Below are 27,053 nucleotides of genomic sequence, written 5' to 3'. Positions count from 1 at the left end.
TGTCCTGATGTTTCTCTGGCTCAGCAGCTTCTCCATCAGAGGTTCACATGGAGCTGATCCAGTATCTCCAGTAACTGTGTTCTGTGCCTCACTGGTTCATCCTTCTGTCTGTGTGACGTCAGTCAGATGTTGAAGTTAAACTCTGTAATCTTCACTGTGTCACAGAGTTCAGTGAGTCCCGTTATTCACAGTATCAATCAGATCATCAGAGAACAGCTGATCAGCAATCAGTGGTGCCAACAGCGCCTCCTGTGGTGAGAGGATGCAATAATGCAATGTAGCATTTTTCCACTCAACACTTGCAGTCATGGAAACTGTCTGTTGGATCTGTGTGACGTTGCTTTCTTGGTTAGAGTTCCTCACAAACGTCCAGATGATTCTTCTAATGAGGCGTCGACCATGTTTGCAGCTCTTTGGAAGAAAACGTCGCCCTTTGCCATCCTTACTTTTCTTTGACTTCTTCAAATGCAGCTGAACTCCAGCTGGTATTTTCTTGGACTTTGCAGCTGTTTCTGGTCATCAGTTCATTCCTGCAAACCTCTGAAGCTGAACAACAATGATGCTGCATTGCTGGCTGATCCCAAAAGGTTGATTCTGTTCATCTGGACGTTTTCAGAAACGTTTGCTCACTGATCAGGTGACTTCTTCAGTCTCAGCTGACTGCAGCTTTACAAGCTTACAAACAGCACATTTGCACAATGACTGAAAGCAGCAGCACCTGATATATATGATACTAATATAATACATATACATATATAATCCATACTAATGATGAAGGAACTGAGCTCACAGTCCATTGTTCATTCAGTGAACTACTCAGTTTATTTTGGGCCTCAGAAATGCTCACTCTGTTTGTACATCACTGTCAGCAATAGACTCATTCTGCTGTGTGGACAGGAACACGTGACATCACTTCCTGTTTGTTTGTGACTGAAGAAGTTTACAAGGAATCATTTAGAAGAGTTTCAAACATCAACTGATTGAATCCATGAATCTGAAAACGTGTTTGTGAGTGAAAGAGACAGACATGTACAGACTGAACTATCTGTTCAACAGTCAGAGTGTTTCTGTAACAGGAGACACTCTTTACACTCCACTCAGCACAGGGACACTGAGGCACCAGGATAGAACATAAACCCAGGATAAAGAGTTTGAGTGAATGTGGTGTTGAAGGTGAGGAAGTGGATCAGAGTGTCAGAGGAGACTCTGTAGAAGGACAGAGTGCCAGCAGGACAGTCCACATACACTGCTGCTCTGTTAGAGACAGAGGAGGAGGAGGAGGAGGAGGAGATGGATGTGTGTCTGTTATTGTGCCTGACATAACGAGGACGTTCATCAGAGCAGACCAGACTCCAGGACTGATCATTGCATCCAAACACACAGTCAGCACTGTTTCCTTTCCTTCTGATGCTTCTGTAACTCACTGATATACAAACGTCTCTTCTCCACTCGACCTCCCAGTAACAGCGACCAGTCAGACCATTTCTACACAGCAGCTGAGGATAAACATCAAATCTGTCTGGATGATCAGGATATGACTGAACCTCCTTCACACGTGTCACCTTCCTGTTGTTGTCAGACAGTTGGAGCTCTGTGTTCACTGTGTTTGTGTCGATTGTGAGTTGACAGGAATCTGATGGAGAGAACAAACACAATCCAGCTGCAGTTATTGATCCATCATCTGTTCATTGATTGACACTTTGATGATGACTCCTGACATGATGAAGATGGTTGAATGTGTGCTGCTTTGTTTTCATGAATCCCATTAAAAACACACTTACACTTCCTCAGACCTGGTCTCAACCATCGGACTCCAGCAGGCTCCACCCTGAAAGGAGGAGGGGGGTCAGAGCAGCACAGTCAGCATGCACACATGGACATTACATGGCTCTCACACACACACTGTTACACACTGAGCTCAAAGCTCGGCTCCACTGTTTTATTCAAAGAAATCTACATTTATTTATCAGCACATTTAAAAACAGCTTGAGCCAAAGTGCTGCACAGAGTAGAGAGAAAATAGGAAACATACACAGTAATGACTATAAAGACTGGTCAGGATTGAAAGTGTGGAGCAGGGAAATTATTTTACTGCTATTGTTAAATAATTATCATCATTACCATTGCATTAAGAATAATATAATCTGCAGCATGGATATTGCATTCAGAGGTTTAAACAGTGTGTCTGTCAGAAAAGGCTAAAAGTCACAGGCTGACAGGAAATAGGCTTGCAGAGAGTTTGCAGAAGTGAAAGCAGTCTTAGGTTATTCTGAGCAGCGGGTTGGACGAGGCTATTTGAATTACTAGGTTATTCAAGTTGATCATTGCTCTAACAATGTAACAGATAGCTTTAAGAAGGCCTTAAGATGCTTATGCACACAGTTATTATGTTTAGTAGAGGTTCTTGATTAAAACATTTATTTAGTAGATGATATATCCATAGTTTCGGTTCGATTATTACATATACGAGAGTGGCTTCTGTCTCTCTGTCTGGTGAAAGGTCAGAAGTGCGAGAGGTGACATAGAGGCTGAGTGAGGTCAACACACACACACACACACACACTTTTAGTTAGATTTATTTAGAGGAGAGAGGTTAGTCATGTCTGGCTGTAACTGCAAAATTGTCTCGGTAAAAGAGGAACCGTTCCTTGTTGTCTCGGCAAGAAAGAGGAACTGAAAGGTAGAAAGGAAGTGCCGGCCATGAAAATAGAAGATGATGTTCTTTCGAACTGTGTTAAAAGTCATTGTGGTGTTGATCTGATCTGATCTGATGTCCAGTGTTGGTGACGACCTGATGTGAAGGGCGACTGTTCCAGAGTTTGGCTGCAGCCATCGATAAAGCTCACCTCTGTTTTTACGTCTAGTTCTGGTCAGAAGCTGCTTTTCTGCAGACCTGAGGGCTCCACTTGGATTCTTTTGTTAAAGAGAGATAAGATGGAGCCAATCCATTCACAGATTTAAAGACAACCAGATCTGGAAGTGGATTCTACCACGTACTGGTAACCAGTGGAAAAAGCTGGTGATGGGTCGTCTAGCACAGACCCACCGCTGGAACCAGACAATTGATGAGGGAGAGAACTGTGACAGCGCCGTTCCTTCACTTGACCTCAGTCGCTCTCGTCTGCTCCCTCGTAACACTGCTCTTTATTGAGCTTACATGAATATGCACAAGTTCATTATGACGTCTTACACAGGTATGAACAAAGAGTACCAGTCTGTGCATAGTGTGTGTGTGTGTGTGTGTGTGTGTCTGTGTCTGTCTGTGTCTGTGTGTGTGTGTGTGTGTGTGTGTGTGTCTGTGTGTGTGTCTGTGTGTGTGTGTGTGTGTGTGTGTGTGTCTGTGTGTGTGTGTCTGTGTGTGTGTGTGTGTGTGTGTGTGTGTGTGTGTGTCTGTGTGTGTGTGTCTGTGTGTGTGTGTGTGTGTGTGTGTGTGTGTGTGTGTGTGTGTCTGTGTGTGTCTGTCTGTGTGTGTGTCTGTGTGTGTGTCTGTGTGTGTGTGTGTGTGTGTCTGTGTGTGTGTGTGTGTGTGTGTGTCTGTGTCTGTGTGTGTGTGTGTGTTCCAGATGTGACCCTGTGACCCCAAAGCTGGTGCTAAGAGTCCAGCGGTCCCCCTAACAAAGGGCTCTTATACTTAACCAGACACAGAGTAGGTGTCCTCCTACACCAGGGGTCTCAAACTCGCGGCCGGTGGGCCAATTGCGGCCTGCAGGACGATAGTTTTTGGCCCCACCTTAATATGAAAATGTAATGTTAGTTTGATAATGTATGACACTTTACAGTGTTGTGGGCGGAGCTGAATTAACCCACCAATCAGGGTGGGATATGGATCTCAGGGGACACCAGCCGGGCTTGATGCAAGCAGGGAAACATTTCTCAATGAGTCAAAGTTCCAGCAGCGTTGCCCTGGAGTGTTTCTTTCTTTCCTGTGCCTGGCTGGCTTCCTCCTTTCTATTGGGCAAACGCCGACATTCGCCCCAGCGCGCTGCGTTCACAACACTTCAAAAAAAGTTGTTTTTTTAAGTTGCTGCCCAGCGGGACATTATACGTATATAGATTTATACACACGTCAGTGGGATTTAAAGTTATTTTTCCACAGAGAGAGATCTCATATTAACTCTCACAGTGATGCGTAGGCGGCGGGATAAAAGAAAAGTCATGAACTCAATGCAGCCCAATTTAGTCTGCAGTCACATAGCGACACCTGTTCATCGGCAACAACAGTCCCCGGTAACCCGGACTAATTATAGGGTCGCACCGTAATTTGTGGCTCGATGTTTTTATTTGCATCACTGCGTTTGCATTGCAGCAAACATGAACATTACATATATTTCAATATAATGTAAAAGCAGTCAAAACAACTAACATCAGAAACAGCTGATGTTATTTGTTATATGTCACGGTGTCATTTCCGCTTCTTTCTCCTGTAACAACAGCCCGGCGCCGTGAGCAGTCGCCTTTTTTGCGCTCGCTATCCTTGCACTTTCTACCATCTGCAAACGCCACGGTGTTCGTGTCGTCATGAAAGACATGAACATCGAGCGTAAAAACAAAGGAGACTGCTACCGGCTTTTTATCTGCCGATCGCCGTGCTACGGTTGCAAGAAAAAGAAGCAGAAATGACGTTCTCTACGCGTTGAGACGTTCCCCGTCCGTCGGCTAAACGCTTGATTGAAACTTCAATGCGACAGTGACACCAAGTAGAATTATAAATGTCACATAGCCCCAAACATGTCTTTTTCAAAGCCTGCGGTGAAGAGAAAGGTTGGTGATGAGCACCGACAATTTCAGGAAAAGTGGGAAATGCAATATTTCTTTGTTGAGCACAGGGGCACCCCGACCTGTCTTATTTGCACAGAGAAAGTTGCGCTGCACAAGGAATACAATTTGAAACGTCATTACACAACTAGACATGCTGAGCTGGATGCAAAATACCAGGGAGACGAGAGAGCGAACCGGGTTGCCAGTCTTAAAACAGATCTACTGAGGCAGCAAGATTTCTCCAAGAAAGCAACCAAAGAGAATAATGCAGCAGTCGGAGCCACGTGGTTAGTGAGATGATTGCTAAAGCAGGGAAGCCATTCACAGAAGGTGCATTTGTCTAAAAGTGCATATTGCAGGCTGCAAATATAGTCTGTCCGGGAAAGAAAGGTCAGTTTAGCAACATCAGCCTTTCTGCCAACACCGCAGCAGATCGCATTTCTGACCTGTCAAGTGACATTTATGACCAACTGTGTGAGAAAGCCAAATGTTTCAGTGTATACTCAGTCGCTCTTGATGAGACCACAGACATCACCGACACTGCCCAGCTCCCAATGTATGTCCGTGGTGTTGATGACAGTTTTGAAGTGATGGAGGAGCTGCTCACAGTAATTCCAATGCATGGCCAGACCACCGCTCAGCAGATATTTACAAGCTGTGTGATGCCATTGAGAATGTTGGTTTGCCATGGAAGAGGTTTGTTGGAATAACAACAGATGGAGCGCCATCAATGACAGGGAGGAAACATGGACTGGTGGCACAAAACAAACTGGAAGAGGAAGGCGTGGAGGAGGCCATTGCTCTGCACTGCATCATCCATCAGCAGGTCCTTTGCAGCAAATGCCTGAAGTTTGACAATGTGATGTCTATTGTTGTGAAATGCATCAACCAAATCAGATCCAGGGGCTTAAAGCACCGAAGGTTCTGTGCTTTTTTAGAGGAAATGGAGTCAGAATATGGGGATGTGCTCGACTTCACTGAGGTACATTGGCTCAGCAGGGGAAATGTATTAACCCTTTAGAACCGGTAGGAGCGGACACGCTCCATTTTGCGTAACTATTTTTAACCCTTTAAGACCTACCATAGAACCAAGTCCGCCAGAGCTTATATTATATTTTTACATGCTGTGGAGCCATTTTTGGGAGCATTTCAAGTTGCTATACATCAATACAACCATTATAGCCCAGATTTTAATAATATGTATTCATTAAGTGCATAGTAATTACATAAATTGCAAAAAAAGTGCAATAAATACAAAAGAATTGAAAATCATTTTTGTTTTTTTAACATATATTTGTAGTTAGAGAAATTTAAGAGGCTTATCCCTCAAAACTGTAAATACAAAAAAGTTGCACAAAATAGTTTCCCACCACAGGAAATTTATTTTGAGTGTCTTCATAATTTTATTTTTGAAATACACCAATTTTTATACACTGCAGGAAAAATGAAAATAAATATTATACTGCAAATTTGCAAAATAACAGCATATGCATCAAAATAAACTATTTCCAGCAGTGCAATATGAGTCCTAAGCATCCCAGAAACGACACAGAAAGGCATAAAGTCAAAGATAACTTTTAAAAAGACCTGTATATGCCCTGAGGCCCTGATCATAAAAAAGACTACATTTCCGCGAAAATGACGTCACTTCCGGTTTCGGGCAGGTAATGGCGGAAATGCAAAAGTTCGCGCTGACGTCTATTCCAACGTAGGAAGTGTTATGAACAGCTGATCGGATTGGCAAAGCGTGTTTCTGGAATATTATGTTTTTGTTCCTGCAAGCGCTTTTTATGCAGTTTTTGCAAAGCTTTATGTGGAAGGAAACCGTGACCTAGGACAAGCTGATGGCATGAGATGTAAGTACAACTCCTCCGGTTTCATATGTAAAAAAAACTTTTTGCGCTAGCTTACGTGGTTGCAGTGCTACTGGGATTTAAAAATAGTTACGCAAAACAGAGCGTGTCCGCTCCGATCGGCTCTAAAGGGTTAAATCCCGGTAGCTCTGCAACTACGTGAGCTAGCGCAATAATTTTTTTTGCATATGAAACCGGAGGAATTGTACTTACATCTTATGCCATCAGCTTGTCCTCGGTCACAGTTTCCTTCCACATATAGCTTTGCAAAAACAGCATAAAAAGCGCTTGTAGCAACAAAAACATAGTTTCCAGAAACACGCTTTGCCGATCCGATCAGCTGTTTGTAACACTTCCTACGTCCATCAGCGCGAACTATCACATGACCGCATGACCTGCCCGAAACCGGAAGTGACGTCATTTTGCGGAAATGTAGTTTTTTTTTACCATCGTGGCCTCATGAGCTTATACTTGTGTTTTTAAAAGTTATGTTTGACTTCATGACTTTCTGTGTCGTTTCTGGGATGCTTAGGACTCATTGCACTGCTGGAAATAGTTTATTTTGATGCATATGCAGTTATTTTGCAAATTTGCACTATAATATATTTTTTCGTTTTTCCTGTAGTATATGACAATTGGTGTATCTCAAAAATAAAACTCTGAAAACACTCAAAATAAATTTCCTTTGGTGGGAAACTAGTTTGTGCAACGTTTTTGTATTTACAGTTTTGAGGGATGAGCCTCTTAAATTTCTCTAACTAGAAATATATGTTAAAAAAACAAAAACGATTTTAAATTTTTTTGTAGTTTATTGCACTTTTTTGCAATTTATGTAATTACTATGCACTTAATGCAGACATATTATTAAATTTTGGGCTATAATGGTTGTATTGATGTATAGCAACTTGAAATGCTCCAAAAAATGGCTCCACAGCATGTAAAAATATACTATAAGCTCTGGCGGAGTTGGTTCTATGGTAGGTCTTAAAGGGTTAAAGAGACTTTTTGAGTTGAGAGCAGAAGTGAAGCCTTCATGGAGAAGGATGGAGTTAGTGTTCCTGTGCTAACTGATCCCAAATAGCTCATGGACTTAGCTTTTCTTGTTGATATGACACATGAGCTTAATGTACTGAACAAGACGTTACAAGGCCAGGGGCAACTTGTCAGTGCTGCCTATGACAACGTGAGAGCATTCTCCACAAAACTGGCACTCTGGAAAGCTCAGCTCTCTCAGACAAACCTTTGCCATTTCCCAGCATGCAAGGCACTCGTGGATGCAGGCACACCATTCAGTGCTGACGAGTATGTTGATGTCATTTTGAGGCTACAGGAGGAATTTGATCACAGATTTGCTGATTTCAAGACACACAGAGCCACCTTTCACATTTTTGCGGACCCCTTCTCCTTTGATGTGCAAGATGCCCCTTCTGTGCTTCAAATGGAGCTCATTGAGCTGCAGTGCAACTCTGAACTCAAAGCAACGTTCAGGGAGGTGAGTGGAAAAGCAGACAAGCTTGGACAATCTTTGAGAGACTTGAGCCCTAGTTTCCCTCGGCTTTCCCGAATGTTCAAGCGGACCATGTGCCTTTTTGGTAGCACATACTTGTGCCAAAAGCTCTTCTCCACTTTGAACTTCAATAAGTCCAAGTACAGGTCCAGACTTACGGATGATCATCTTCAAGACATACTGAGGGTCGCAACTGCTTCCTCCCTCAGGCCAAATCTGGCTCGGCTATGCGAGAGGAAACGCTGCCAGGTCTCTAGCAGCAAGGAGTAGGCAAGAGAAGCCATGTTCAAAAGAACAGTTCATTTTCTACAGTGTTCCATTCATGTTCAGAAGAAGGTTATAGAACTGTTAATACAGACATTTCAATCTAAATACAGCAGATATAGAAGACTGAAAGATACACACAAGTTCACTGACTAAAAATATCTTATTATTATTTTATTTATGTATTACAGATTGATTTTTTTTCTTATTCATTCTTAATTTGTTTATTTATTTTTCATATTTTGTGTTAAAAAATAAAAATAAAGAGATTTGAGAAGATTGGAATTTTTTAACCATGCCTTTCTTGTGGAAAACCTAAAGCGGCCCAGCCTCACCCAGACTCTGCCTGCAGCGGCCCCCAGCTAAATTGAGTTTGAGACCCCTGTCCTACACCATAAATCAGTAAGAGAGGGTACGACCTCTCTCATGGCCCCAAGTGGTGTGTGCATGCCAGAGCACTCTGTCTTTACAGACTACTAAGGATCAAACCTCTATCATCATGCAATCGATTATACAACTCTAAGCATATATGAGTAAATATTTCTAAGCATAAATGACAATCAACAATATAAACCTTACAGCTGGTTTTAATAACAGAATTCATTTGTTTCTCAAATGAGAAAGAGCTATCGAGAAACACTCCTAAATCTTTAGTTCTTAACTTTTCCAGTGGGCCACGGTCAACATTATTAGATAATGCTAATTCTTTTCCCTTACATTATAACAATGTGAGGAGTTAATGCTAAGTATACTGCCATTGGTGGCTAATTCTAATTAGGGGTGCATAATTATTAGTAGCTAATGCTAATATCGTTTTCTCTTCTCTTTTAATAATGTGAACAACTAGTGCTAGGTAGGCTGATGCTAGCAGCTAATGCTAATTTGACGTGAATTAGCATTATATTAGTGAGGAGTTAATGCTAAGTAGGCTGCCATTAGTGGCTAATGCTAATTTTAGATGAAAAAGCATTAGCAGCTAATGCTCATATTGTTTTCCTTTGCTTTGTAAGAATGACAGCAGCTAATGATACGGAGTCTACCATTATTAACTATTGTTAATTTGATGTAAATTAGCATTATCCGATAATGGTAACCCTTTTCCCCTGCATTATAACGATGTCAGGAGTTAATGCTAACTAGGCTGCCATTAGGGGCTAACTATAATTAGGTGAATAATTATTAGCAGCTAATGCTAATATTGTTTTCCCTTCCTTTTAACAATGTGAGCAGCTAATTCTAATTTGATGTGAATTAGCATTATGTGCTAATGCTAATACTGTTTTCCCTTTCTTTATACAACTTGAGCAGCTATTGCTAAGTAGGCCACTTTTCTCTGCTAAGATTTGTGTGACCATGATAGAAACTCTGATAAGCTAATGCTCAAAGTCAAAGTCAAAGTCAACTTTATTTGTCAATTCTGCCACATGTACAGGACATGCAGAGAATAGAAATTTCGTTACTCTCAATCCCTAGATAAATAGCAAATGAACATTTTAAATATAAGAGTGATTAAAAATGCAAGTAAAATAATTAAAAAGTAAAAATTTAAATAAATACAATACAATTTTACATATAATAAGAAATAAAACAGGCAGAGTAGTGCAAATAGGCAAATAGTGCAAATGGAGATTTAGTAATGTACAGTAAGAGATAGTGTAACAACAAAGTCTTATGAGGTAATGGCAGTCCAATGCTCCACAAAGTGACTGGTAACTGGTGCAGGCCAGTGAGTGAGTCAGAGAGTGTGTGTGTGTGTGTGTGTGTGTGTGTGTGTGTGTGTGTGTGTGTGTGTGTGTGACAGAGTTCAGTGAGACCGTGGAGGAGAGAGGGGAGAGGGGGCAGAATCGGGAGGGAGTTAAGCTTCCTGACAGCCTGATGGATGAAGCTGTCCTTCAGTCTGCTGGTCCTGGCCTGGAGACTCCGCAGTCTCCTCCCTGACGGCAGCAGCTTGAAGAAGCTTTGCATTGGGTGAGTGGGATCAGCCGCTATGCAAAGGGCTTTTTTAGTGAGACGGGTGCTGTAAATGTCCTGGAGGGAGGGGAGAGAGACACCAATGATCTTCTCTGCAGCTCTCACTATGCGTTGGAGGGTCTATGACAGGACGCATTGCAGGCTCCAAACCACACAGTGATGCAGCTCGACAGGATGCTTTCGATGGTGCCTCTGTAGAAAGTGTACATGATGGGGGCTGGTGCTCCTGCTCTTCTTAGTTTGCGGAGAAAGAAGAGACGCTGCTGTGATTTCTTGGCCAGTGCTGTGGTGTTGTACGTCCAGGAGAGATCCTCTGTGATGTGCACACCCAAGAACTTGGTGCTGCTCACTCTCTCCACAGACGCTCCGTCAATGGTCAGAGGAGCATGTTGGGTGTGCATTCTCCTGAAGTCCACAACAATCTCTTCGTCTTCTCCACATTTAGAGAGAGATTGTTGTTAACACACCACGTGGCCAGGCGTCTCACCTCACTTCTGTAGTCGGTCTCATCCCTGTTGCTAATGAGACCCACCACCGTTGTGTCGTCCGCAAACTTGATGAAGAGGTTGGAGCTGTATGATGGAGTGCAGTCATGGGTCAGCAGAGTGAAGAGGAGGGGGCTCAGCACACATCCCTGCGGGGCCCCCGTGTTTAAAATGATGGTGCTGGATGTATTACTGCCGACCCATACTGCTTGAGGTCTTCCGGTGAGGAAATCCAACAGCCAGTTGCACAGTGAGGTGTTGAGCCCCAGCTGGACCAGTTTTTGAGTGAGCTGTTGGGGGATTATAGTGTTGAATGCTGAACTGAAATCTATGAACAGCATTCGAACATATGAGTCTTTTTTGTCCAGGTGTGCGAGTGCCGAGTGGAGTGCAGTGGAGATGGCATCATCGGTTGAGCGGTTGGGCCGATACGCAAACTGGAAGGGATCCAGGGAGGGGGGCAGGACCGTCTTGATGTGCTGCATGACTAGTCGTTCGAAGCACTTCATCAGGATGGGAGTAAGTGCAACAGGACGGTAGTCATTAAAGCAGGAGGGAGATGACTTTTTGGAACCGGAATGATTGTGGTGGCTTTAAAACATGTGGGGACGACAGCCTGGATGAGTGATATGTTGAAGATGTCTGTGAAGACATCAGTGAGTTCCACTGCACAGTCTCTCAGTGCACGACCAGGAATGTTGTCAGGACCCGGAGCTTTACGTGCATTGATCCTGCTGAGGGATCTCCTCACGCTGTCCGGGGACAGAGTCATCACCTGGTCACCAGGAGGGGGTGGGGTCTTCTGTGCAGTGGTGCTGTTTTGGACTTCAAAGCGAGCAAAGAAAGTGTTCAGCTCGTTCAGCAGGGGGATAGTGCTATCACAGGTCTGTGGTGGGGGCTTGTAATCTGTGATGGTCTGAATGCCTCGCCACAGGCTCCGTGAGTCTCTGCTGTCTTTGAAGTGATGAGATATTTTCCTGGAGTACTGTCTCTTAGCCTCTCTGATGCCACGGGAAAGGTTGGCCCTAGCTGTCCTCAGGCTCGCCTCGTCTCCATCTCTGAAGGCAACATTCCGAGCTTTCAGCAGCCTGTAGACCTCTCCTGTCATCCATGGTTTTTGATTGGCCCGGACAGTTATGGTTTTCGTGACTGTTACATCCTCAATACACTTGTTGATGTAGGCAGTAACAGTCTCTGCGTACTCCTGGAGGTCAGTGGTGTTGTTATAGGTGGCAGCCTGCTTAAACATGTTCCAGTCTGTAGTGTTAAAGCAGTCCTGTAAAGCCTCTGAAGACCCTTCTGGCCACACTTGTATCCGCTTACGAACCGGTTTGGTGACTTTAACGAGCGGTCTGTAAGCAGGCATTAGCATGACAGTGATATGGTCTGAGGCGCCGAGGTAGGGGAGGGGAAAAGCTTTGTAAGCTCCTCTCTGGGTGGTGTAAACAAAGTCCAGTGTGTTATTTCCCCTTGTTGGAAAGTCTATGTGTTGTTGTATTTTTGGAAACACGCACTTTAAGTCTGCATGATTGAAATCCCCAGCCAGGATGAGAAAAGCATCAGGATGGGCTGTCTGCTGCTCACTGATGTGCTGGTACAGTTCATTCAGTGCCTCATTCCTGTTGTTGACATTGGAGGAGGGAGGGGATGTACACAGCGCACAGTAGTATGGCTGTATATTCCCTCGGTAGATAGAATGGCCGGCACTTAATAACCATAAACTCCAGCACTGGTGAGCAGTGTTTGCAGACCGCAACAGCATCGCGACACCAGGCATCATTGATGTAAACACAAAGTCCTCCCCCGCGGGTCTTACCTCCCACGACGATGACTCTGTCAGCACGGTAGCATGTTAGCTGGTCGAGCTGAATGGCGCGGTCCGGGACACTGTCGCTAAGCCATGTTTCCGTGAACACAAAAGCACAGCAGTCCTTTACATTCCTTTGAGATGAACGTAGCAGTCGGATGTCGTCCAGTTTATTTTCTAGCGAGCGTACGTTGGCCAGAACGATAGAGGGGATGGCGGGTTTGTGTGGGCTAGCCGCTAGCCTAGCTCGGATGCCACCGCGCTTACCCCTCTTCTGCTTCCTCTCACACCGCTTGAGGCGCATCCATTGTGGGCGAAGTGCGGGAGTGGGGGTCGGTGATTGAGTAGGCCTTCGGAGCAGACCCAGATCTTCCAGCTTCTCGGTGTCCACAGAGTTTAACTTAAAAAGTTTGTTTCTGCCGATGTCGAGAAGAAGTGTTCGGGCATATCCTCGCTTGCACACAGATAGACGCGACAAAGACTTACAAAAACACTGCAACTTACAGGACGAAAAACACGAAAAAGTAGTTTGTTTGGGAGAGAGAGAAGCCGCTGCGTGTGCACGCGCCGCCATGCTGCTAAGCTAATGCTGTTTATGGGCCCTGTTAGAATCAATATTTCATTCTCATTCTGTTATTTGAGAACAATAACAGAAAAATGTGCACTTCAGAACAAATTTATTGTGACTTCAGCTGTGAATGTACAGTTTGTCATTATTTAAGCTTCCATTTCCAAATGTTAGCTGACACTTTATTAGGTACACTGGTATCTATATCAGGTACACCTGTGACCTAAATGTTCCTGCAAACAGACTCCTTGGAGACCCCTACATAAATATCCATGAACTATCCAGCTAGACTAGTGTGTCTGTCCCTGAAAATATTCCTGCATGTGTGATTGTTCATGTCTCATCTGCAGGAAACAAACAGGAAGTGAGTGAAAGACACAGGAAATGTTTCCAGCTCTTCCTCCTCTATCAGATTTTCTCTCCCATACCTGAGAGTGTCCAGTCTCCAGCCTGGATCCTTCAGTCCAGCCGACAGCAGCTTCATTCCTGAGGGACCTGGATGATTGTAGCTCAGGTCCAGCTCTCTCAGATGGGAGGGGTTGGAGCTCAGAGCTGAGGCCAGAGAAGTACAGCCTTCCTCTGTGATCAGACAGCCTGACAGACTGCAGACACACAAAACAACAATCTATCTGTCAACAGTTGTTTTCTCTTTGTCACAATAACATCTATCCATCCATTGTAACTTTATTTATAAGTGACAATACCCAACAGACAACAACAGTCATCTGAAGCTGTTTAACAGTGTAAGGTGACCGCCTCCACTGTGAGCAGCACTTGGTGATGGTGGGAAGAAGAACTCCCTTTGACACAAAGATCCTCCCAGTGAAAACAGGCTCCAGGAGGAGCATCTACCATGACTGGTTGCAGGGTGAGGGGAAAGAGAAGAGATGAGCTCAGAGAGACAAGAACAAAACAGAGAGACAAAAGTTAAGGACACGCAGTAGTGACATATAAAAGCATCAGGAGTGAAAGGAGGGGAGAAGAAAGCAGAGCATCATGGGAAGTCCACCAACAGCCTGAGCCTATAGCAGCATAACTAACGGATGGTTCAGGGTCACCTGATCCAGCTTTAACTATAAGCTTTATCAAAAAGGAAAGTTTGAAGCTGATCTTCAAAGTAGAGAGGGCGTCTGTCTCCTGAACTACAACTGGGAGCTGCTGCCACACCCAGTCCAACATAGCCAGGCTTTCTTTGTGTTTGCTGCTTTGATAAAACCTCAAATCCCAGTCAGAGATGATGAGCATCATCACAGTGATGATCATTTCTCTGTAACCCAGGCTTTCTGCTTCAGGATCTGTGCACGCTCACAGAACAAGGAGACCTTTAAACATCATTTCACTAAATGGATGGACTGGGCTCAGCCTACAGATGAACTGGTGCCAGAGATCATAAAGAACATCAAACAGTCAAATTCAACACTTTAATGGAAATATGAGATTAATGCTGCAGACAATCATGAACCTGCTGAATTCATGAACATCAAGAATGCAGCGAGTGGTAAAATAAAGATTTGACCTCAGTGTGCTCAGTGTTCCTGTCTATTCCTAACATATTCCTAACATGATAGCTGCACTTTAGAGCTCTAAAACTGGAACTGACACGTTTAAACTCTACATGTACTCAGTACATTCAGTTCTGACACTCGCCCACAGTCCAACAAAGGAAACATGGAGTTTGTCATCAAAGTCTAATTATTAGGGCAACTTAACCTGTTATTATCTCGTTAACTCATTAACTGATTAACGTCAGCAATTATTTTAATCACAGTTTTTAAAATCATGATTATTGTGAAAGTGCTCACTGGCTCTGAATATAAAAGCCATGGGTCACAGGAGGGATGTTGATCAGTGCTGGCTTTAAATGGGCGTCATTATGCGTCTCAGCCAATGGGAGCATTGAGGGTGGGCCTAATACTACTGCAGCGCTCACATGACCCAGGACAGAGAGAAAGGGGCGGGGACAGAAACATGGAGACAGGTACAGATCTTTGACATGTTCATTTTAAACTGTTCCAGGAGGCAGTGTTGATACAACTAAAGTTATCGGTTGTTGAAGAAGTCGGTCTGAGGAACGTTCTTAGGATCAACAAATGACGGCATGTATGAGCCTCAAGACGCAGCATCACATCTCTCACCCCCGTTCTCTGCGGCCTGCTGGAGCGGGGGGGCTAGGAGGAGTTGGCCGTCCGGCTGCGATCTGGGGTGTGGGGCCTCCCTGCTGCTGTGGAGTCGGGGCGGTCTGCCTCTCCCCACCGCAGGGAAAAGGGTAACACCACCTGGGTCTGGGTGCGGTTCCCCCCTCCAGGGGCAAGGGTACCTAGACCCGGTTTGTAGAGTACGCTTGGGGAGTGTGATCGTGTATACAGCGTCTCTTTATGTCTATCTCCACGTCGGTTGAGTGTGAAGTGCACATGAGAGCATGAGGGTGGGAATGGATGTTTGTGTCTGTGTGTGCCTGTATGTCTGTGTCTATATGTCAGGTTGGGTATCAGACGCCACCTCTCTGGGGACATCTCGGGCCTTCCAAGGTTTGGAGGCCTATCTCCACCCACCACCACTTCCCCTGCCGGTGGCGGACTCCCTCAGGTGTCGGTGCGTTGGTGGTTCTTTGTATCTGGGGGTGGGCGTCCGGGTACACACCGCTCACTCCTTCGCGGCCGCTTATTGGGGCTCGCTCGGGCCATTTCGGAGGTGGGGTGCCCCCGGCCTCTCGGCCTGGGGCTCGGTCACTCAGGCACAGCTGGCTGTCGGCGGAGCTCACGGGCGCGTCACTGCAACTCCCCCTGGCTTCTGCTCCGCGGCTGCTGAATGAGCCCTCATCTGGGACTCTCCTTAGCTCTTACTGGGACAGTGGCGCAGCTGCCCCTCTGTGGGTCTTCCTTGGTCTCTTGTGTTCTGGGGGCCTCTGGATGTCTGGAGTTTTGATCTCCTCCATACCTGCTTGATACCATAAAGGACAGGGCTGTGGCTCCCCACACTCCCTAGCAGATCATTACATGGAGAAACCTTTGGAATGCAAGCATGCTGATCCACACAGGTATGCACACAGGTGTACACATGGGTATTCACAGACGCGGACTACAGCTTTCTTGGCTGCTGCCTCAAAGCACATTGTGCGCTGTCTATCTTGCGTGCTGCACAATATCGTTTATTATTTAGTAACTATTGATATCTACTGCTAGCTAGTTTATTGTGATGGTGCTTTTTTTTTCTATTATTATGTTGCTCTTTGTTGTTTGCTGTCTCCTCTGTTGTTTTTTTTCTTTCTCCATACAGGTGACCCAGGAGTTTTTTTGTTGTTTGTTTTTTTCTCTCTCTTCCCCCCCTTCTCACCGTCTCTTCTCCCCTTTGGTTTTCTTTCTTTCTCTCCCCCTCTCTCTTTCATTCTTTCCCCCTGTCCTATCCCACAGTTATGTCTGTCCCGTTTGCAACTGAAAATAAAATAAATTCATAATTATAATAAAGGTCAACCAAATGGACCAATATGGCAAGGCCATGATGATCCACTTGGTAAAATAAATCCGCTTGGCATCTTTCTTGGCCTCAAGACAACAATTCTGATGGCTATAGATCCAAACGGGACAAAAAAAAAAAAAAAGACGCAGCATCACAAGAAGAACACATGAGCTGTAGAAAAAGGAGAGACTACGAAAGCCACGGCGTTACAACATGAACCCTCTGTTGGTCTCTCTGGAGACTACTGGGCGTGGCTGGGTGACCATGGTTACCTGGGAGTTACAGAGTTACTGCCTTTAAAAAGACTAAATGTACAGTTCAGTATTGAATACTACATAAAATAAACTATATATAAAGTGTGTCTGAATGGCAGAGATGCAGAAATATGTGCATGTAGCACAGAGCCACGGCTCAGTGTCTGAATGAGTCTCACAGACCTGAATGTGCTGTTGAAGCCATTTATAATTATAACTTAATTCTTTACTCGTTTGATCTGCTCCTTACCACAAGCCACCAGACGTGGAAGGTTTTGGACTTTTAACTAGATTTTCTGAAGTTTTACAACTTTTCTTACTGTTAAAAACCTTGTTATGGCCATTCATGCTGTACAAAGTAATTAGACATGTGTGGTATCTACAGAAATGTCAGAATCTCAGCTAAAATCTTAGAAATATGGTATCTAACCAGATTCTTATTCTGGATGGCATTACCTTGGCCTCCAGTAACGCTGTGAGGAACCTTGGAGTCATTTTTGACCAGGACATGTCCTTCAACGCACATATTAAACAAATATGTAAGACTGCTTTCTTCCATCTGTGCAACATCTCTAAAATTAGAAATATCCTGTCTCAGAGTGACGCTGAAAAACTAGTTCATGCATTTATTACTTCCAGGCTGGACGACTGTAATTCATTATTATCAGGATGTCCAAAAAACTCACTGAAAAGCCTTCAGCTAATCCAAAATGCTGCAGCAAGAGTCCTGACAGGGACTAGAAAGAGAGAGCAGATTTCTCCTGTTTTGGCTTCCCTTCATTGGCTTCCTGTTAAATCCAGAATTCAAAATCCTGCTCCTCACATACAAGGTCTTAAATAATCAGGCCCCATCTTATCTTAATGACCTTGTAGTACCATATCACCCTATTAGAGCACTTCGCTCTCGCTCTGCAGGCCTACTTGTTGTTCCTAGAGTATTTAAAAGTAGAATGGGAGGCAGAGCCTTCAGTTTTCAGGCCCCTCTTCTGTGGAACCAGCTTCCAGTTTGGATTCAGGAGACAGACACTATATCTACTTTTAAGATTAGGCTTCAAACTTTCCTTTTTGCTAAAGCATATAGTTAGGGCTGGACCAGGTGACCCTAAATCCTCCCTTAGCTATGCTGCAATAGATGTAGGCTGCCGGGGGATTCCCATGATGCATTGAGTTTTTCCTTTCCAGTCACCTTTCTCACTCACTATGTATTAACAGACCTCTCTGCATTGAATCATATCTGTTATTAACCTCTGTCTCTCTTCCACAGCATGTCTTTATCCTGTCTTCCTTCTCTCAGCCCAACCGGTCGCAGCAGATGGCCGCCCCTCCCTGAGCCTGGTTCTGCCGGAGGTTTCTTCCTGTTAAAAGGGAGTTTTTCCTTCCCACTGTCGCCAAAGTGCTTGCTCATAGGGGGTCATATGATTGTTGGGTTTTTCCTCTGTATCTATGAAGCGCCTTGAAGCGACTTTTGTTGTGATTTGGCGCTATATAAATAAAATTGAATTGAATTGAATTAAAAGTTCACAAAAAGGAAAATGGCAGACTACCACCAAATATGAATTCTGCCAACATTAGTCTCCTGCTAAAACCAGGCAAAGACCCTTTATTTCCCTCAAGCTATCGTCCAATTTCTCTTTTAAATGTAGACCTTAAAATAATCTGCAAAGCTCTATCAAAGAGATTAGAGAAAATAACCCCCCTCTTAATTCATCCTGACCAAACTGGTTTCATAAAAGATTACTCATACAATAAAAACATCGAAACCATAATATTATCTCTAGATGCAGAAAAAGCATTTGACAGAGTTAACTGGAAATTTTTATTCGCAACTTTAAACAAATTTGGTTTCGGAAACTCTTTCATAAACTGGATAAGAATATTATACAATTCCCAACAGCTCGTATCAGAACAAATGACCAGACATTCTCCAGCTTCTGTCTCCTGAGGGGCACCAGACAGGGATGCCCACTCTCCCCTTCACTTTTTGCAATTTTTATCGAACCTCTAGTAGCAGCATTTAGACAGGCTACAACAATTAAGGGCACAAAATGTAAGAACATAGAACATAAAATCAGTCTCTATGCGGATGATGTGTTGCTTTTTCTGCAAAACACAAACCAACCTCTCTGAGGTAACTACTTTAATAAACTGGTTTTCAAGAGTTTCAGATTATTCAATTAACTGGCCAAAATCTACAGTTCTCCCCATTAACTGCTCCTTCCATAATTCTTCCTCTGCCCCACTGCAATTCGGAACTATTAAATATTTAGGTATTAATGTTTCTCCTAAACTTTCAGACTTAACTAAATTAAACCACATCCCACTTCTAAAGAAAGTAGAAGGCGATCTGACTAGATGGAAATCTTTACCCATATCACTCATGGGAAGGGTCGCCACTATAAAAATGATGATCTTGCCAAAAATAAATTACTTATTTTTGATGATCCCTAACAAACCATCACAAGATTGGTTCAGATCTCTGAATTCATATATTTCCAAATTCCTTTGGAAAGATAAACCCCCGCGTATCAGCTTAAAAACGCTACAAAGAACCAAGGATAGAGGAGGATTAGATCTGCCTAATTTTCACCAATAATTCTTAGCCAACAGGCTTCAGTTCATCTCAGAATGGTCAAAACATACCTTCTTAGATGAGCCCTGGCTAGATGTTGAACAGGCACTATGCAAGGATCTAGAGATTTCAGACCTACCATTTATTAGCTCAAACATCAAAAGACATGAATGCTTTAAAAGTATCAACATCAGCTTCTCTCTGACAGCATGGTGGGAGTTTCTAAAAATAATGGAGTCTTCACTAATCCCATGCAAACGTACACCTATCTGGAATAACCCTGACATATTACAAAACAATAATATGATTAATTTCCCAGAATGGAGTTGTAAAGGAATTAAATAGTTAGAACATATATTAGAGGGAAGAGACTTTATCCCATTTGACAGACTAGTTGCACAATATGGGATCAACAAGAAAAGATTTTTAGAATATCAACAAATTAAATCCATAATAAAAAAGAAATTTAACCTCAGTCAAGTTGAATTACAAACACCACCAAGTGCGGCACATTTCCTTACTCTTAAATCCCCCAAATTATTATCTAAAATATACAGAAAACTTTCTAAATTAGATGAATCAATATCCCTTCCTATTGCAAAGTGGGAAGCAGATTTATCAGTCAGTTTAGACCAAAACTTCTGGTCTCAGGTATGCTTAAAAACCTTTAAATTGATTAAAAATCCCAGTCTGCAATTAATACAATACAAAATACTACATAGAGTGCACTATACAGGTCATCGGATGTTCAAGATAGGCTTTACATCTTCCAACAACTGCTCACACTGTCAGGGCAATACACCAGACAATTACATCCACGCTCTTTGGTTCTGTCCACCAGTGCAGAAGTTTTGGCGCGAGATATGTAAAGACTTATCAAAGTGTCTGAAATGTAACATTCCAACTTCCTCCTTAGTGTGTTTGTTGGGCAGCTTAGATAATGTCACTTCAGAAAAGAATATAGCCCATATGGTTTTCATTGCCCTATGCATAGCCAAGAAAACAGTCCTCATGAACTGGAAAAATAAAAATAATCTTAATTCTAACCAATATAGAAATTATCTATTAGATTACATTAGTCTTGATACAGCCTCTGCCACCACATCAGATCAATTGCTCTGGGCTCCTTTGATCAGCTCCATCACCTAGTGGGGGTGGGGGGTCATAGTTTGGTCCCGCCTTCAATGTTGTGATTGGTGTGGGGGTAGGGACAGGCTTAGGGCGTCGGCGGGTTCCCCGGAGGCATCTTCCTTGGGGGGCTCAACCCGGTGTAGCGGTCATGTCCGGTTGGGGGCTCTTTTCTGACTGTTTCCTCGTGGCTGCGTGCAGCGGGGCTAGGGGAGGGTCTGTGCTGACGGACGTGGGTTACAGACCTGGTAGCCTGTCTGCCCCTGCGTGGGTCCGGGATGGGCGTGAGGTTCTGGGGGCGCTCAGTCTCTGGGCTGGGGCCCTGGTCGGGCCTCGGGGCCTTGGGTCCTGGTTTGTGTGTTGCCGGGGTTGTGGGCGGGTGGGTGCATGGGGGCCCATCCCTGGCGCAGGGTGCCGCCGGTGTGTCGAGCCGCCTGGGGGGCTCTTCAACTGGTGGGGGAGATTGTCAAACCTTGCAGGAGCTTTCCTCTCCTCAGGAACTCCCTGCAGGAGGGGGAGATACAGGAGAGGTGGAGGAAGATCTCAGCCTGGGCGTCTATCGTCTCATGTAGTCTGGAAGATGAATGGATGGTGGGGTGGGTGCAGTTTTCTCTGTGGTAGGGTTTGGTGGACTGTCCCGGGCTCTGTGGGGCCGGGGGGCGCTGCTGCGCTGGGCCCCGGTCTGGATGGGCCTGGGCCCCCTTTCCCTGGCGGGTCGCGGAGTATGGGGGTGCCTACTGGGGTCAGCGGGGGAGCTGGCCCCAGGGAGGGGTCACCTGCCCCTCCCTTCCTTCCCTCCCCATCTCCAGCTGCCTCCCTCTTCCCGCTCCACCACAACCACCCACACATGCAGGGCCTTGGAGTAGGGGTATGTCACCAGGGTGCAGAGGAGGCTACCCCCCCCCCCCCCCCCCCTCTGTCCCCTTCTGGCTGCCTCTGCCTCAATTTTATCCCACAACTTAGACATTCACATTACTCACACCCTCATTACACATACATATAGGACCTTGGGGGTGGGCATGATACACGGAGTCCAAGTTACCATCAGGGTGTACACCTCACCCCTGGCATCGTTGCCCACCTCTCAATTTTAAATACACATAGACATTGAGGGCTAGCAGGAGGGACCATGCGCTTACCTGCTGCTCTCTGGCAGGTAGCTCCATGCCCTCCTGGGTTTTAATTGCACCTTAGAACACACATGCATCAACACTACAATGAGCGGGTGGAGGGAGGTTTGGAGTCTTCTCTCACCCCCGTTCTCTGCGGCCTGCTGGAGCGGGGGGGCTAGGAGGAGTTGGCCGTCCGACTGCGGTCTGGGTGCAGTTCCCCCCTCCAGGGGCAAGGGTACCTAGACCCGGTTCGTAGAGTACGCTTGGGGAGTGTGATCGTGTATACAGCGTCTCTTTATGTCTGTCTCCACGTCGGTTGAGTGTGGAGTAAGTGCATATGAGAGCATGAGGGTGGGAATGGATGTTTGTGTCTGTGTGTGCCTGTATGTCTGTGTCTATATGTCAGGTTGGGTATCAGACGCCACCTCTCTGAGGACATCTCAGGCCCTCCAAGGTTTGGAGGCCTATCTCCACCCACCACCACTTCCCCTGCCAGTGGCGGACTCCCTCAGGTGTCGGTGCGTTGGTGGTTCTTTGTGTCTGGGGGTGGGTGTCCGGGTACACACCGGCTCACTCCTTGGCGGCCGCTTATTGGGGCCTGGAGCCTGGGGCTCGCTCGGGCCACTTCGGAGGTGGGTGCCCCCGGCCCCTCGGCCTGGGGCTCGGTCACTCAGGCACAGCTGGCTGCGGAGCTCACGGGCGCGTCACTGCAACTCCCCCTGGCTTCTGCTCCGCGGCTGCTGAATGAGCCCTCATCTGGGACTCTCCTCAGCTCTTTCTGGAACAGTGGCGCGGCTGCCCCACTGTGGGTCTTCCTTGGTCTCTTGTGTTCTGGGGGCCTCTGGATGTCTGGAGTTTTGATCTCCTCCATACCTGCTTCATACCATAGAGGACAGGGCTGTGGCTCCCCACACTCTGTAGCAGATCATTACATGGAGAAACCTTTGGAATGCAAGCATGCTGATCCACACAGGTACGCACACAGGTGTACACATGGGTATTCACAGACGCGGACTACAGCTTTCTTGGCTGCCGCCTCAAAGCACATTGTGCGCTGTCTATCTTGCGTGCTGCACAATATCGTTTATTATTTAGTAACTATTGATATCTATGACTAGCTAGTTTATTGTGATGGTGCTTTTTTTTTCTTATTATGTTGCTCTTTGTTGTTTGCTTTCTCTTCTGTTTTTTTTCTCCATACAGGTGACCCAGGAGTTTTGTTTTTTTTGTTTGTTTGTTTGTTTTTCTCTCTTCCCCCCCTTCTCACCGTCTCTTCTCCCCTTTGGTTTTCTTTCTCTCCCTCTCTTTCTTTCATTCTTTCTCCCTGTCCTATCCCACAGTCATGTCTGTCCCGTTTGTAGCAACTGAAAATAAAATAAATTCATAATTATAATAAAGGTCAATCAAATGGACCAATATGGCAAGGCCATGATGATCCACTTGGTAAAATAAATCCGCTTGGCATCTTTCTTGGCCTAAAGACAACAATTCTGATGGCTATAGATCCAAATGGGACAAAAAAAATTAAAGAAAAAAAAAAGTTCACAAAACCATCTCAACAACCACCAAACAGCTAAAACAGCAGGTGAACAGATTACACAAAAAAGATGTAAACACAAATCCCCCTGATCATCTGTTTTTTAAACATGAAGCGTCGTTTTGGACGTTCATTTACTGCTGGTTCAGTGAATTTTGGTTGGACAGTGATGAAACCTGCAGTCTCAGAATCTGTGAGATGTCTGCTTTCAGCTCGCAACAGCATTGTTGTGTTGTGTGCTGTGGATTCACCTCTGCAAACTCATCACTGTTTCACCATTATGTTTCTACTTAGACAATAACAAAGGAAGCAGTTGCCAGGAACTACTTCCTGTCTTGTTAACATAAGAGTGCGTTGCCCTTCAAAACACCTCCACTTCTCCTCTTATTAGAGGACTGGCTTATTATTAATCTGCTAATTCTGTCAGTTGATGAAAGAAAAATGCTTGATCTCACCTGAGAGTTTCCAGTGTACAGTGTGGACTCTTCAGTCCTTCAGACAGAAGCTTCACGCCTGAATCCTTCAGGTTGATGTTACTCAGGTCCAGCTGTCTCAGATTAGAGGTCTGAGAGCTGAGACCTGAGGCCAGAGCTTCACAGCTTCTCTCTGACAGGTCACAGTGACTCAGTCTGAAAAATAACAGATAAACAATTACAAAAATAAAACACTTCTGTTGAAGTGTAATGAGATACTATTATATTTAGCAATATTTCATCTTGTTTTGTCAGGAAACTGAGCACTGATGCAGAGCAACATGTGGAGAGAATCAGAGGAGAAGAAGTGAAGAGAGAACAGCAGTAAAACAACACTGAATTGTTCAGTGTGCTTTTGATATCAACAGAATGTGTCAAACTTTATTTTGTATTTGTTTTAGTAGAATTGATGATTATCACTTAGATAACAACCACAGGCCGGGTCTAAATTGCACTTTGGTGACAGTTACACCCAGAAATATTTCAGAAACGTGGACAATTTGTGCTCCATTGTATTCAGTATTGAACAAACAGAGTAACGATGACCACTTAATATTTTTGATATTTTATTTGAGTTGTTCCACCTGATCTGTGTTAACTAGAATAAACATTTAAAAGCTAAAGCTATGATCACATATGTACTTACAGAGCTTTGTTGGAGGCTTTGACCACTGGCAGCAGTCTCAGAAGAGCCTTTTTAAAGGCTCATGTTCTCACTTAGATCATTTATTTCTACTTACATTTCATTCTGGGAAAAATGGGGATTACTTTGAAAATGGGAACTATTTTCCCCAAAAATCAGCCCTGGATTAGTAAATCACTCCAACATGTTCTCATGTTCTCTACTGATTATCTACTGATTACCATTGCTTCTATTTTATTCTTTTGAATATGATTAATAATTTGTAATGTCCGTCGTACATTATCTTGTATTTGGCACTCTCGAATAAAACCTGCTTGATCATTATGAATTAGATTAGGTAAGAACTTTTCTAATCGTCGAGCCATGATAGATGTAAACATCTTGTAATCTGTATTAAGAACAGATATTGGTCTATATGACGCACATTCTAATTTATCCTTGTTTTCTTTTGGGATGGCATAGATAATTGCTTCTTTCCAGCTAGCAGCACGGACATTCACAGCAGCAAAGGGTTCTTGCTGATCTGAGCTGGCTTGGCCCTGGCTTATTGAAGATTAAAGAAAGCAGAATCAGCTGTTCAAACCCCCACAAGGCTGCCCGCTGTGACTGAAACAATGGGACGGGTCGTGACTTCTCAAAATGGGCTCATTGAACGCAGCACGGATAAGATCTTGAAGAAGCTCATGGCGGTCGTGAGTTCTCAGACTTTGCTCTTTGAGCGCAAAACCGATAACCTCTCGGAGAAGCTCGTGGCTCTCCAACGGGAGATTGAGAGACGAGTGACGGACTGTTAGATCAGCTGTGAAATTGACATGCAGTTGTTCGCACCAAAGAAAGCCACCATCATTTCATGCGGCTAACATACCGGTACCAGCTGTGGTCTCAAGGCTGGAGCTGAACATAACAAATCTCACCCTGATAACAGACGGTGTTTAGACTGTTCCTTCCCATCCTAAGCATGCTTATCCCCTCCCGGTGCAGACGGTGGGTCGAGTGGACCAGCGCAAATGCTGCAGGCCCGGATGCGCTGTCTACACCGGCTGTCTCTCACCTTTTACCCATCCCTGCTGCTTGTCATGTGTTTCTATGGCGCATTAAGAGTTTTCATGTGCTCTGCGCTAAGGTCATTTTTTTTCTGTTCTCAAACTGATCTCCCTGTTGGAGCTCAGTCTGGGAGGAGTTCTTTTTTCTCCTCATCTTTCCTGATGTTGTGCATTTTCTGCTGTTCGGTTCCGGGTCGCTGCTCTAGCGGCTGACCGGCCAGCTACCTAGCCTGACCCGTCCCCCCAATGTGATGTTTGTGTATTGTATGTACGGTTGGAAAGCTCAGTATCCTAATTGCCCCTTGAAAATAAATACAGTGTTCTGAATCTGAATCTGAAAAGATTACAGAAGACGACTCTGTTCAGTAAATATTACGCTCATGCTGTCAAGAAATACCAAAGGTAGGTAAAACTCTGGTTGTTGCAGCCATCCAGTATGACATGCTTTGTACATCATCATTTTTGTACATCATCATCATGCTTTGTACATCATCATCATCGTCACAATCAATCATTCAAGATTGTGAAGAGATTCTCTACTCAGAGAATACTGGAGATTTTAGATGAGAGAGATGGAAGATGATGAAGAGGAAGAGTTTTCAGAACTCGAGGCCTTTTGTCTTCACTGTATAGGACAAAGAAGACAGGAAGGGAGGGAGAAGTGAGGAGAATAACACACAGGAAATGGTCTTGGGCAGACTCAAACCAGGCCCTGGAGTCACGACTCTTACTTTCAGTACATGGGTCACCTGCTCAGCCAGGTAAGCTACAGCAGTCAGCAGTGTGTGAGTTAATTTGAAGACAATGACGACTATAAGTCAGGTAAAAAAAATACTTATCATCAACCAACAAGGGGAAAACAGTGAGCTTGAATGACCAAGCTTTGACCAAGGGTGGCTCACTCCTCGGTCTTCTTGCACAAGGAGTGAACCACCCTGCATGGCTATCAATGTGGTGCAAACAAGGCCATCATACAGTACAGGCCATCCAAGCTGATTTTAACTTTTCCTCCCAGATACCACCTTAGAAATCATCTAGATTAGGATATGTTGGCTGTTCTAGATCCAATCACAACAAACAGAGAGCTGTTGTGTGTCCAAGGTGAACAGGAAGAATATATACATGCATAAAGTCAATAAAGTCAGAAGGTTTGCTTTAGACTGTGCTGCAGTTTATCATCAAAGACAAACAGGCACCATGCTGCCAACAAATGGCATCAAGTCTGACTTTAGTTTACTTTTTTTGTTCTTTTTTTAAAATCAAGATTAAATTTTATAGCAACCACAGCAGAGATGACCAGGGAAGGTGTGCTTGAGGGGATATAGCTACAACAGCTGGTTTCAGACTGAAGATGAACTGAGGTGCTGCACCCAAGTCTGCAGGTTCAGGGAGGGACAAACATCTGCTGCAACCAGATTGGAGTGAGAGGAGAGAGCAGGCCAACAACAACAAAGAAACAACAAACACACTGTGGAAGACCGAAGCAGAGTTTAGTTTAAAGTGGAACTAAGGATGTTTCTCTGGCTGCCAGGATTCACTGAGTAATTCAAATGCTTTCTTTAATGCAGGACCCACCATGCATGTAAAAGCAAGTGTTTCACCAACATTTGTGACTAAAAATAGAC

At 44.5% G+C, this 27,053-nt stretch overlaps 2 protein-coding genes across 2 annotated transcripts in view; both read right to left on the bottom strand.

Moving 5' to 3' along the window:
- Positions 1-27,053, bottom strand: part of LOC146546156 (phospholipase D1-like) — a 102,314-nt gene that overhangs the window by 52,684 nt on the left and 22,577 nt on the right. The window lies entirely within an intron of this gene.
- LOC146546159 (neoverrucotoxin subunit alpha-like) lies at positions 909-23,822 on the bottom strand. Its single transcript, XM_085266663.1, has 4 exons — positions 23,725-23,822; positions 13,642-13,815; positions 1,782-1,828; positions 909-1,633 (listed from the first exon to the last, which is right to left on the bottom strand). Exons 2-4 carry the CDS (start codon positions 13,695-13,697, stop codon positions 1,098-1,100), a joined length of 639 nt encoding a protein of 212 aa, XP_085122789.1. The 5' UTR covers positions 13,698-13,815; positions 23,725-23,822; the 3' UTR covers positions 909-1,097.

The sequence above is a fragment of the Mchenga conophoros genome, unplaced genomic scaffold, assembly GCF_057382185.1.
Source record: "Mchenga conophoros isolate Kocher_MC1m ecotype Shallow Benthic unplaced genomic scaffold, M_conophoros_male_GT1.1 unmapped_scaffold_6, whole genome shotgun sequence".
Taxonomy (NCBI): domain Eukaryota; kingdom Metazoa; phylum Chordata; class Actinopteri; order Cichliformes; family Cichlidae; genus Mchenga; species Mchenga conophoros.
This window is presented reverse-complemented; position numbering and strand designations above follow the sequence as displayed.

Excerpts from the sequence above, each read along its gene's own strand:
- LOC146546159 (XM_085266663.1), bottom strand. The coding sequence starts at position 13,697 with ATGAAGCTGCTGTCGGCTGGACTGAAGGATCCAGGCTGGAGACTGGAC. Across the intron at positions 1,829-13,641 it reads TGGAGACTGGACACTCTCAG|GGTGGAGCCTGCTGGAGTCC; the intron begins GTATGGGAGAGA and ends TCCTCCTTTCAG. Across the intron at positions 1,634-1,781 it reads GAGACCAGGTCTGAGGAAGT|ATTCCTGTCAACTCACAATC; the intron begins GTAAGTGTGTTT and ends TCTCTCCATCAG.